Source organism: Rhyacophila brunnea, unplaced genomic scaffold, assembly GCF_057557595.1.
Source record: "Rhyacophila brunnea isolate RB1 unplaced genomic scaffold, BYU_Rbru_1.0 scaffold_7, whole genome shotgun sequence".
Classification (NCBI taxonomy): domain Eukaryota; kingdom Metazoa; phylum Arthropoda; class Insecta; order Trichoptera; family Rhyacophilidae; genus Rhyacophila; species Rhyacophila brunnea.
The window spans coordinates 22,904,028-22,918,063 of record NW_028233339.1 but is presented as its reverse complement, the minus strand read 5'-3'; the positions used below and the strand labels follow the sequence as shown (position 1 = coordinate 22,918,063).

General features: G+C 36.1%; 1 protein-coding gene across 1 annotated transcript in view; it reads right to left on the bottom strand.

The window, feature by feature from the left end:
- The window catches only part of LOC147064639 (spatacsin), a 28,191-nt gene that overhangs the window by 5,356 nt on the left and 8,799 nt on the right, over positions 1-14,036 (bottom strand). Inside the window, exons 7-12 of the mRNA XM_085957715.1 lie at positions 12,286-12,580; positions 7,602-8,546; positions 5,456-5,787; positions 3,330-3,884; positions 2,217-2,508; positions 163-592 (exon numbers count right to left, since the gene is read on the bottom strand). Of these exons, the coding sequence (XP_085813841.1) occupies positions 163-592; positions 2,217-2,508; positions 3,330-3,884; positions 5,456-5,787; positions 7,602-8,546; positions 12,286-12,580 (2,849 nt within the window). The remainder of the gene's footprint in view (positions 1-162; positions 593-2,216; positions 2,509-3,329; positions 3,885-5,455; positions 5,788-7,601; positions 8,547-12,285; positions 12,581-14,036) is intronic.

The window sequence follows — 14,036 nt, the reverse complement described above, 5'->3', positions numbered from 1 at the left end:
CAGTGTGCACTATTTATGTGGGATCTCCAAAGTCTACCTTCACCCTTCGCCACTGCCTTATATATACGAAGATATCTTCATAGATTTACTTTAATTCTGAGGATGCACATTGTAAAAAACTGTGGTTATGATTGGAAGCACTAATGAAGAGTTTTAATTTACCTCAAGTATGAATCGATAACAGTCACCATCTTCTGTTGGCTCAGTTTTAATATAAGTCTGGTGGGAGGGTTAGAAAGCAGCGCTATTTGCAGAGCAATAAGTTGGGCCAGGCCAGCCATCTGTCTGGCGGCACCCAGGCACTCGCCCTCCGCATAGAAAGTGGCGCTCATGGAGCAGTGTTCGAGGGCCTTATCCAGCAGCACGCGAGTGCTGTCGCCGTTCACCAAGATGAGCCATTCCGGCTGCTGAGCAGCCCGCTTCTTCAAAGCTTGCATGGAGTCCAGGGTCATCTGCGTCAGGGACACTATGAGATCGTTTACCTGCTTTCTTTTCACATCGGCGGCTTCAGTGTACATGGAAAAACGATGGGCCACAAGGCAATATGTTTTGGTATCGCCTGGGCATTGTTTTCGAAGGAACTCAAGAAGACCTATAAAAGAATTAAATTCATTAATGGATTTAGTATTTGTCAAGAATCTACTAAAGGATAATGTGAAGGTTTTGTTATGCCCAAATACAAACAGACTCGACAACTCACACTGAGAAATGCCAGTTTGAATCTTTTCATTGAATCATGAGCGATGATTCTACTATAGCCCGATCAATTTTTTTAACGATTGGGGTGAAAGATTGCTTTGAAACTTGTTATTTGTCCAAAAATAATCTCCACCAATATGACGGAAGACTATTTAGTGCGTCCACCGAGCTGACCAGTAAATATTTTTGATTTACCTATAATTTCCTACACAAAACACCATATTAGCCGGCTCTTACATCTAAAACTCGCCATGCCTGGACGACAATTCCTGAATGAAGCAGTGCAAAACACGTCACCGAACCGCTTCAACTGAAGCTCGTAAAATTTTTAGTTTTACAGGAGATATTGTGTGTACAGAGCTTCGAGTGAAACGGATAAACGGTATATAAGTGCGAGTGAGAAAGCATTCAACATGCTTATACCTCATGTCCATGCGTTAGAGTAAGATAGAAAGTAAACATGTCAAGACGGAACTATTGTCAATGACATGGAAATTAAATAACATTTTTATCCATTTTGGTAATGACTTCATATTTAATCAGTACTTACCGTTAACGTTGCATGAATAAATCATTCATTGTTGAAGTACGTAACCAATTAATCTTTAAACACGCTAGTTACGTCTCCAATATAACAATATTACAACAAGATTACAACACGGAATTTCCGTTGTATTTTGCAAACAAACATGTGTGTTTCTGTATTACAAAATCACAATAAATACATCCTTAAATGAGAATTGAAACACGAAATAATAATTTTAGCGGTAATATGTGGTAATAAGTGGTAAATGTAAAACAATAGATCAACAGCTTTCTCCAATATTACGTACGATACGAAATCTGACGTTTATTATGTCAAACGGAGAGTTGCGAGCGCCCCTACCGTCAAAGCATGTGTACTACCAAAGCCTGGCCTAGTGACACCCAGCGGTTGACTTTTAATATGCTACAGTTGAAGCAAGTTGTGTAAAGTTTGCGCAACTGGTCACTTGTGCTTCATAATGCTTCAGTCGAGAATTGACCTCCTGCCGCACAGCCATAAGTCAAACCTTCTACGAACGTTGTTCCGGTGTTGCGTATGAAGACCACGCACATCTAATGTCAGTACTGACTGACTCGCAGTCCGAGACTAAAAAGTCGCATTCGGCCAATCTGCGGAGCTCCATTTGGCAAAGTGTGTGTTGTCAATAACGATGACGTCACATCTACGTATTCCGACACGTTGCACATGAGACGAGTTTTGATGTGCGAGCCGGCTTATGTTATGAACCAATGTGTTTCCAAAATAATATTTGTTGTGTTATTCATGACTTGCATTTAAAAAATTAGCAATAATAAGTTCACTCAGGACTCATCAGCCTATTGGCAATTCTCCCGGTGTCCCGTCAAATCAATACGCTCGTATCTACCAAGTTCTCATATTGTTCTGGCTAAAAGGTGAATTTACCCCCAATTCTTAATTTTAGATCTATCAAAGGCACCATTCTCATTAACATAGAAATATTGCATGTTACCTTGTTTGAAGTTGGTGATTTTATCTTGATGCTGTCCCAACATATAATCGAATTGGCCAAGCAAGAATTCAAATTGATTGTTGTCTTTGAGCATCTGGAAGACGTAAGCCATCTCAGTATAGCGAGCCATTCCCGTTAGCAGACGGACCATGAGACGCCAGGAGCGAGCTGACAGCAAATATGTGGTGAGGGTCTGCGCCGAGCGAAGAGTCGTCGCGATCCCTTCTGTGTCACACACCGATGAGAAGCATTCGTGAGCTAACACTAGAAGCTCTATTGATATGATATTCACCTGGAAGTAAAAACCTATTTTAACAAACCACTCTTATAAATTATAGCCTCTGTTGATTTAAATTAAATTATAACCCCTTTTAGCCCATGCCCCATCAATAGAAAGAAAAACCTTATGGGCAAATCAGGGATGGTAACATTAACACTTATGGTCTGTATGAAGATTGCAGTGCAGTTCAATCAATCGAGATTAGGAGACTGCGCCGGTTAGGTCATGCGTGGAGGCCCATATGATCTTCTTAGAATCGGACATGGTTTTAAAAAAAAATTAATACTACCCATCAATTTACCTCAATAAATTCATATTTGCTTGTTGTCTAAATTTTATGTCGACATGAAAATTACAAAAAAAAAAAAATTGTCATTTTGTTACCATTTAATGGGCGATTTGGCAAGGAAGGTATTCATGAAACATTATTTATACATTTAAAATAAATGAATACAGCCATATTTTTGTTGACAACAAGCTATAGTAGGTTAAATTTTCATGTGATTGGTTGGAAAATTGACATTGTGTTGCTGTTATTAATGCTGGAAAAACATGAATTAATTTTGGGTACTAGCAACACTAATTGGTTGTTGAAAATCGCATTTTCTGTCAAACCACTTCTATCTGACAAACTGGATTGGTTTGGTCCATTTTGGTTTGATTTGCTGGAACAAACCAATAAAATAAGAAATAATAATTTGGTTTAATTTAATGTTTTTATTTAATTTCTTATTTTCTTTATGAAAAAGAATTTGACTTATTATTATTACAACTCTTCAATGCGGTATCTGCAATATAAAAGAAGGCGATACTATTAATCATATAATATGTACCTGTTTGCTAGCCAACTTTGTCCCTTTTACAATAGCTTTCATATTTATCTTCACTGACCGACTTATCTGAATATTTGTGCAAGAAATAACATCGTGATGAGGCTTCTTATCCCTCGTTCTCCGAGAATAACTGTAGATGCTCGACTGTCCAGACACAATAGACTGGCTGTCGAATGGAATTTTACCGAACATTCCAGAAGTTGCAGTATCGGTGCTATATTGACTTTGAACTTCATCTTCAATGTCATCATATTGATCATTATAAGCAGAATCGATATTGTCTGTCTCAAAATTTTCTACTTTTTCTTCGGCGCGCATACTCGGTGTACCGTCTGATTTATATGATTTTCTAAAGGCACTCAGATGTTCTAAAATTAATCGTCCCAACGTTGAGTTGTCATCCGGGCGCAGATTTAAAAACATCTCAAAGTCTGAATCCAAGGGATATCCCCACAGTGTGTTGTGAAAGTGTTCTCTGTGCCGGAACGTGGATGTTTTTGTTAAATGCGGCGATACTACAGCGCCTACGATCTCAGTGCAGAGATACTCGACAATCTGTAACAAAAACAATAACATAAAATTATTACGTACATTAGTGAATCCAATAATTAAATTCTAATATTATGTATATTGAATGTATATGAAATTTCATATTAAAGTACCTACTAGAATTTACCTATAGCTGTGACTTACAAAAAGATCTGTAATTTCCTGTTGATGCAAATACATGAGTGGTGTTGTCATAATTAAATATACTTATTTGGTGTCTTAAATTCAAACTATGCATAGTTTATCATTCTTACTTACAGTGAGACAAATATTGGTTGTAAAGCATTCTTTTTTGAGTGTAATGATTAGAGTATTATAGTCATACATATCTTTGTAGTTTTATTATATTTCATACAATCAAAAAATTGCAGTGGCTACACCAACGCCCGGCAACCTATCCCACGCGTGCTATTAGGTGGTACGCAAAAGGATTTTTGGTGGCACGCCTCGAAAATGACGATTTATTCAAAATTTTTGGTACTTTAAAAACTGTACCGTAATATTATGTGATGGTACAGTGGTCGCCGTTTCACGAGCCGATGATTGCGGACACTAATTGAGTCGGTCGGATTGTGCCGCGAGTGAGATGGGTGACGAGAAAGAAAGAGATGGGAATATAGCAAAATTTCTATGATCATTCCAGCCGAGCGCTGCTGCAGTCACTGCCAGTCAGTTGCGACTGGTGCATCTTATTGTGTGTATGTACAGTACATATGTACATAAATTGGTCTGTGTGTGTTCGGCAGCAACCAAGATCATGTGAATAAGTAAAAATATATTATGTCTGGCTAGAATCGGAAAAAATGTCAAACCCAAAACAAATTCAACTATTTCAAGACGATTAGAAAATAAATTATGGTTTGCATTTGACAAGGAGAAAAAGTAACGTGTTGTTTGTGTTTTGCAATAATTGTAGCACGTACCTACTTCAAGTGTTATGAGACATTATGAGAAATTAAAAACTTCAAACTGTGAACCAAATATTGAGGTGTTAGCTTCCAAAATTGAACCGCTGCTCTACACTACCATGGGCACAAATTCAGTCATAATAACACGGTTGTATGTTGTTTGGGCAGTAAAGTCCTCAGATTTGACTGCGTGTGTTAATTTTTTTTCAGGTTACATATCTCTTTGGATGTATATTATCGTCTGATTCTTACAGGAATGCTTACATATCTTATCAAACATTACAAAAATGATGTGCCAAAAAATCAATTTATTACTATACTTTAAAAAAATTCCAATACACTGGAGTAACATTTTAATGTCTACATAAGAGAATTTTTTTTTTTTTTTTTCGACCATGTCCGATCCTGATAGGATCATATGGGCCTCCACAGAGTAGAGGTTTGTATTAACAGATTTTGTTTTTTACGAGAAGTGGATGTCAGCCACTTGCTCAACCTATTAGGTCCATACCCTGACTCACACACAAATTGAAAATAATATGTGTACTTGCCAGACCTAGGATTCGAACCTGAGACCCACGGCGTGATAGTCCAACGCTCAAGCCGCGCGACCACCGTAGGTTGCATAAGAGAATTACTTTATTGTAAAAATATTTGTACAAAACATACCTTCTCACTAGGAATATTATAGGTGCGAAAGACGACTTTCGCCAATGGCATCCTGGCGTGTCCGCTTAAATAGTTAATCAGGTCAAGCGGATTCCCTTCGTACTTGAGCACTCTCTCGTAAGGCCAACCAATCTGCAACGATATTCTATAGTAACTGGCGACCTGCTTGGCGATCCTGGAGCCGCTCTTCACCGCCAGGGCCTCCAGAGCCGAGAGGCAGTCAGCTTCTTGCCGTCCGGCCACCTGACCGGCGTCTTCTGCAAACTCTTCGTTTTTGTCGGGTATCAGCACCAATTCTTCGAAACTGTCATGAGAGCACTGCGATTCTGCACCTACAAAGAAAACGGTATTGTTAATCGTTAATCCCCATTCAATCATTTTCTGTTTAATATTTTAATAAAGTTGGGAAATTTTTGTCACAATTCTTGCATTGTGAATTATTTAAAAAGTGTTAATATAGTTCATATCAGTAATCTATACCGTCCGTCAGCTATGCAGGAATCACTGGAGACATAACTAAGACATTTTATAGGAGTCACAATCCTCAACAGTGAGGGACATGAAAACAAAAAAAAATTAGTTTTATTGTTGACAGCATTATTTGAGTACAACCACTGGATCATTATTATTTCCAAGCATTTCAAGCTGATCATTAAAAACTTTTGAATCACTTCCATTTTATACATGTGAGTTGGATACTCTTTTCTGCTGAGGACTGTGGTTTTTTTCCTATGGATATTCATATGTTGTCACCTACATACACCCAGAGATTGTGATTGAGATTTCTCAAGAAATCATCAATAATCTCGAGAATTCGGGATTTTTTTAACAAGACTATATCATTAAAAAAAATGAGATTCAGATGCAGCGTTGCGAACTTAGTATTTTTCTTACCAGATCTAGCGTTTTTGAGAATGCATGAGTATGGTTGATTTACTGTTTTTCAATACCACAAACAACTTTAAAATTGTCAGAAAGGCTTCAAATAATGCTATCGACTTTGAATCTTAATGGAAATCTTCATAGGAAGTTCACAAAACATTGGTAAAATATTTTAGAACTCTCGAGAAAATGATATAGTCCAGCGATGGCGAACCTATGGCACCCGAGATGATTTGAGCATGGCACGCGAATGTTTTATGTAGAAGAGAAAAAAAATAGATATAACTGAAAAAAAAAGTTTTACAAAGAAATATAAAGTATATTATATAATTTTAAAAAATAATGACGACTTAGCAGTGTGTATTTTCTTCGGTTTTTAATAATATTTACCAATCGATGCGCAAACGGAAACTACGAAATTCATGCATAAATGACAGATCGCATTGTATAAAAAATACTCTTCAAGAATAAGCATTACGTTTAATTTAAATTGAATATGTCGGTCTTTAGGTTTTATGCGTCACACATAATATTATTGCACTGACCTCAACAGGATTTACAATCGTTTTACAATGCTTGAGACCACTGTAGCGAGAGAATGCCTCGTCTGATCGGAGCAATTCTGGCGTTAGTTTGAGGGTAAAGAGCCAAACTAAGTAATACAGCAATACTCAAGAACTCAATTATATTTTTTGAACTTTTTTAAATAGAATTTTCATAACTATTTTTCATTTTTTCTCTATAAAAAACTGCTCGGCACGTCAGACAGTCACAAAATAATATTTGCGAAATTTTAGCACGCGTATATAAAAAGGTTTGCCAACCCTGATATAGTCCAATAGTCTTCAGTACACAGAAAATATTGGAATTTGGTACTGTGCTAAAATAAGTTACTAGTTAATAACCGGATGGCTGCCAATGACGTCTTTAGACGTGAACTTTTCTGTGAACAGAACGCCGCTTATACAAAAATGACGTCTTTGGACGTCCCGCTTTAAACGGGATTTTACTAACGTAAATCAATTATTTTAAAGATACATATATGTTGAACAGACAACGACATAATATATTGGGAATATCATCACATACTCAAAATTGAAACAGAATTCGTTTTTACCACTTGAAATGTAAATTGGTTTTAATTTTTTTATTTTTGCAATAAAATTCGCAGCGTACAAGGTACCGTCATACATACACCTACCGGCAGTAAAAAGGTTAATGTTAGATAGAGTAAATGTAGGTAGTGAATTTATTATAAAATTACCTGACATCCAAGAGCGTGATGGAAAAATTGAGTGTATTGTCACAGGCAGTTCATGCGGCCTGGTTGATCCTTCCGCTAATCGGAGACAAGCATCGACGAGCTGCAAAGAGCAAACGGGTCGAGGCACATGGTCGGGTGGGGCCGCAAACATCCGGCTCAAGCGCCACGCCTCCAGCACCAGATCGTTGGCCAGCAATCTCGACATGCCCCTGTGCCATCTGTCGGCTTCTTCCACATTCAAACTTTTCCGTCCGACTGTCATATATTCTACTTTAGAGTCTTCTTCGATTTCTCTCAATAGTTTATTGAAGTGGAATTCTGACGTGTTATTAATAATGGAAGTATAATCATTTTGAGGTTCCTCTTCAAAATTCTTACTTAAAATGTAATCATAAGTGGCATCCACACTCAGTAATTGAATTTTTTCTCCTGAATCGCATGATACATAGACTGTCCACATTTCGTATTCGATTAAATTTTTATCTGAATCTGTTTCAGATAGAGTATTAGATGTGGATTTCTCAAGCCATCCGTAGATAAAGCGTAGAATGTAGAACCTTTGATACGAGTCAGTTACATCATTGCGGTGTTTCATCATAAACTGCGCTGTCGCCTCAGGATTAACATTGGCATGCATGAAAGCTCGGCTGCACTGTGCCCAAAACTTAAGTAACCAATTACCGGAACTGTCATTTTCTTCCGAACTCATTTGCGTGTTCAGCTTCTCGGTCCATTCGGCGATGAGTATACTGTCATTTGAAATGTTGCAAGAGTTGGCGAAACGCAGTGCGTCATCAAATTTACGATTACATATGAGATTATCGATATAACCGTGCAGAGCAGATTTAGAATTTTCTCCAAGTATGTCATTTAGGTCAACAATGAGGTTGCATTCCATCGAAATGTTTAACAGCATCGATAACATATTAAAGTCTGGACAAGGAACTGAAAATAGAATGAAAAAAGAAATATTAATCTATCGACAGCACAGTAGGTACAATACTATAATGTAATGATAATATAAATTATATTAGATTGAAATAATTTTATTAGTCGATAGCTACTTCAGTTTCACGAAATTATCAAGACAACACAGATAAATGATGTCTTTTACCGTCAAATCTTCTACCAAAGGGGTCGTCCATAAATGACATCGGATCATTTTCTGTATTTTTGGAATATAATGTCATTCTCAGAAAAAATATGAGTTTACTCTTTGACGGTTTGGCGATCCCTTTGCCACAAATTATCGCATTATGTAAAATCCCCTACCCCATAGGGCGTGGCGGAGACATAATGTGGTTTTTCATTGAATAATTTACTTACATATATTTATCTACTAATGTTAATGCTTGATTGATTGATTGTGAATGATTCGCTTTGCCATGTGAAGTGAATCAATACCCTGTCACCATATAAATCAATGAATAAAGTGAAATAAACTATGGTAATATGGTGGCAAAGTATACTATATTGTAATACTGAGAGTTAAGTACCGACTTAAGCACAGTCAAATCGGTTACCTCTGTAGCATTGATAATGGTGTGACAACTGAAAAAGCTGTAGACTTATAAACTAACATGTAGAATTTAATGTAATTTACATTATCATTTTGTAAAATGGAATGTTACCCAAATAATATAAAGTTAATTGACCGATTGTAGAATATACAGTCACAGGTCATCATGAATTACCTATAAAATAATTTATATCGCTGTATAGCCCGCAAGTTCGTGACAATATTTCCTCAAAGCATCCATAATAAATCAATGTACAGACATTGACCTACAAACATTATCGATATTATAAACATCAATAACAAAATTACAAAGATAAATAATACGGTCACATCAACAAATATTTATATTTTATTTAGTATAATTCGACTGCCAATATTTCTTATTTATTTATAATCGGTATACATATTGGCAGGTAGTCGGTAGAGGAAGATATTCATGGAAGGAGATGGCTTACGACCTTCATTGATAGGAAATGAACTGTGGCAGCTGTCCTGAAGCATGTAATCAAAGACGATGTCACCACTTACGCCTTACATCAGACAACATTAAAATTATTCTACCAATTCAAGTACGGCTCAGACATGAATCACTGTCAGTCCAATAGTCAATACGACAACATGTAATTAGATTTATTACAATGTTAAAACATCGCGAGCAATGGTAGGAAAAGAAAAAAAAAGGTCGAAAATATTTTTTTTTAAAACCATCGTAAAAATCCCTGAAACAAGCATTTCAACAATTTTGTCGGCGAAAACACCAATTAGGTAGGTACTTAGACACTTAACTAGTGTCATAAACATAATGTGATCTCGGCGGCATCCTGTCCGGTAGGATTTTATTGCTTAGGGTCGAAATGTTTTTAAACGATTGACACATTAACAGTTTTAAGAAAATTTTGATATTTGATTTGAAAATTCCGATAAGTTGCTCGTTATAACAGTGAATGTATGGAGAAAATCATAAACCAAAATGTCAACGAATGTTTCCTCATTACATCCGAGATCTCGCTATATCCGTGATCGTAATAATCGAGCTCGACTGTATGTACATAACATTACAATTTCAGCAAAGTATTGATTTACATTGAAGTGTTATAATCATATTATATAATCATTATAGTCATGTATTCAAACGTCATCATCATCGCCAGTAAAGTCTGGTGGAGGTAGGTTGATCATGCGTTATTGGAGCACAATGTTGTTGTAAGGGAGCAGCGAATTAAGGAAGCAATGAGAATAATACAACTTTGATGGTCAATTCTGTGCAGATGATAAAATATTTAAAGCAAACGAAGGGGTCACCATTTATCGATAATGAAAGTTATTTTATGTTTGTTAACCTTCATATTGATTGTAATTTTATTCTTTCTATCTGACAAGAACGTTGCTACTAAAACACTGTAGTATTGTAAAAATTTACATGATAGTATGACTTTATTATTTTGGTAGTTTTATGCATGACCCCTACAAAGGGGGGGCTGACAGGGCTCCATCCTGGAGGCCCGGGCTCACGAAGGGCCCAGCGTGTCGAGTCAACCCGATAAGTGATATAAACACACATCACAAATTCTCTCTAATAGTAAAAAAGGTCGCCCGCGGAGCTATTTTCTTTCAATAATGTTATTATTTAAAATTATGTGGTTGTACGATATAATTTTTAATTGTGTATTGGTGCTCGACAACTTCATAATTCAAATGCATGTATTAAAATACACAAAAAACACTAAATCTTCACATTAATTTTACCGCATACCCCATTTGGAAAACGCTACTGTAGAGTGTCACACTCCCTTATCTTTAGCGATAGGTAGGAGGCCCCGCTAAAGATCCTAGCTTGGGGGCCCGATGTCTATTGCGGACAAACACGTTATGCGTGAAACAAATATTCAATTGAGAGATTATAATATCGGCCATGTTTAGGAAAAAGGGCGTAACCCACACTGAACAAATTTTACAGGAGAGGCAAAAAACGTTTTTTGAACGATTTTGGTTCAATATTAATGAAAGAATAGACACAGACATTGGGTGCATGATGATTGATGATTTTGTGTAATATTTTTTCGATCTACTGATAATAATTAAAGAAGTTATTACAGAAAAATCATTAAAATTGAGGGTAAATGCTTTTTTCGTTAAATTAAAACTTAATTAAGGCTCAATTAAAACCTGAATTTAGATAATAAACCGGCATTTGCGGCTTACTTCCTTTTTACAGAACGTGTATTTAGTTGTATACATTGTTAATATCTAATAAAAGCACTTTTCGAAAAACCGAGGGTTACGCCCTTTTTCCTAAACACAGTCGAATTATGTACTGCTCCATTGAAAGGTTTAATATCGACTGATTTGATTGTGAGAATAATTTACTTTCTTTTTCTCAACATTAGTATTGCAACACTATTATGTACCCAATACATTAAAAATTGTGATACAATTGTGTCCACAAATCGACACCCCCTACGTAAAAGGTCGTAATTACGTTTTTGGATATTTTGACTTGATGAACATGATATGAATGATGTGCTTGGTGGAAAAAACAAAATTTAATCAATATTTTATAGGCATAACTAAAATTTTATAATGCCAGCATTTAAATTAAAGTTGTGGTGTCATTAAAATTTATTGAAATCGTAATACTGAAAGGTTACCATTTTGCAGTTCCAACCTTATACCTACATAGGGGGTATCAAAATATTCGATGAATACAACGGGTTTGCATGTACCCCTTGTAGAAATAATAAAATGAAGAAAGTAACTGTGTACATAACATTTGAGACAACAGATAGTAAGGGGCAGCACTTTGATAACGTATGTCACTGCATATTGATTCACATTTCACTTTTCTCTTATCTCTCTGGTATCCAGATTTCGCCAACCAAAAAAGATTAAAGAATACTGCTGTAGAGTCTAGCTATCAGCATCACCGCAAGAAAATAATTTAAAGTTTTTTCTTCTTCCACAACATGTAAACTAGCCAAGTGTGAGATTTATTAGCATCTACATTATTATAAGCATCCTACAGCTTCAGAAGTGGATGTTCTGTTACTATGTAGTAAACATTAATTTTACAATGTGGTCAAAACCAGCAGATAATACAATTTAATTTCAATGACGGATGAAAATTTATGAAACTGAAATAAAATTTAGCCGATAAAAATAACCTACCCATTAAATTATTTGAAAATTGTGAATCACAAAGACACTGTAGAAACGCCCTTTGGTGTGATGAACTCTTCAACCCATGAGTGAGCGCGATTTTGATGAGGCTGACAGAGACGGACTGCATGAACCGCGGCCTCAGCACTCTCGACAGCCAAGCCCCGTCAGCCCCGCCCACTACGGATGCTCTCCGTGCACATTGCTTATTGAAAGTCCGCAACAGCTCCGTTATTTCCTCACCGAATTCATAGTTCTTTGTCACCTCAATTATGACACTCATTAAAATGCATAATGGACTCTCCTGAAAATTATGTATATTTTATAATGGATAGTAACTGCAACCTGCAAGGGCGGATATAAGGTGAAAACCCCACGAAAGAAATAAATGAACAAGGTAACATAAAAGAAACATAATACAATATAATAGTTGAACATACATCATTTGAAAACACGGAACTTGAACCTGTAACCACTGGATTCGCGCCAATATGCTTTAAGCTATGGGCATCCTATCCAATTACAACAAAATTAACTAGCAGTTTTTACATAAAATATTGAAATGCGTCAATTTCGAATAAAGAATATTACATTCTCAAATCTTGTGAATTACTTGTTGAATAAAAGAAATAATTCATAATAATTAGTCATGAAACACAGAATTCAGAGAATTTCCTTAACAGAAAAGTAAAATCACACAATTAGGTAGTTCAAGATTAACATGTAATTCAGCTTATAAAATTAGCCAGATTAACAATGGTCAATTATCGAGAACACAAACATAGACACTCCAAATCAAACCGCCACATACCACACCAGATCTTAATTAGGCGTGTCACGAGGCCCTGCATTTGTATATGAAACATCGCCAATTGTTTATACCTGGGAATGTCTCAGGAGTTGTCAAGACAGAGGTCACCACACACTCGAGCGTGCTTTGACTGATTTTACATAATATTTAAGTTAAGAATACCCATCGGAGAAAGAAACACAGAGAACAGACAAAAATAAATAATAAATTATAAACTAATATGACACTGCCCAACAATCTAAGTGAAGAGATCTTCATGTTTGCAGTAAGACGCCGCAATTTTTAAAAAGCAATGGGCTGATGTTCTTTGCTAGACTGACTTAGACTGAAGACTGACGCAGTTCTTCTTTTTGGTACACATTTCAGGGTAACTCCTAGAAGATATGGTTTGCAAACTAGTATTTCTCCGCCACATGGACATCCTAGTTGGGTAACAAGTCCAAACTCATAGAGATCTCCAACGAAGCCGCCATTTGTCAAAAATTTACTGGTGTAGTAGTCATAAGTCAGTGTGATTATCTTCAATTACCATTGTACATTAGAGAAACAGACACACCATAATCAAAAATTTAAAAAAACATATTCATAAGGATTGTCAGGGGGGTTGCAAACCATTGGGTTGGGCAAACGTCTATTATCTATGGTTGGGCACAAGCGCTCTAGGCAGACGAAACTGATCCTGATTATCAATAAATTAAATAGATTAGGTAGGTAAATACTATATATTTCATTTCATTTAATTAATATATCGACTGTAAAAAGGAAAAAGGGCGTAATCCACACAAAGCAAATTTTACAGGAGGAGCAAAAAACGTTTTTTCAATGATTTTCTGTCAAAATCAAAATAAAAAATATACCGTAAAACCCCCTAACTTCGCCAAGTGTCCCTAACTTCGTCAAGTGTCCCTAACTTCACCTAAATCAATTAAACACTAAAAACTCATGTTTT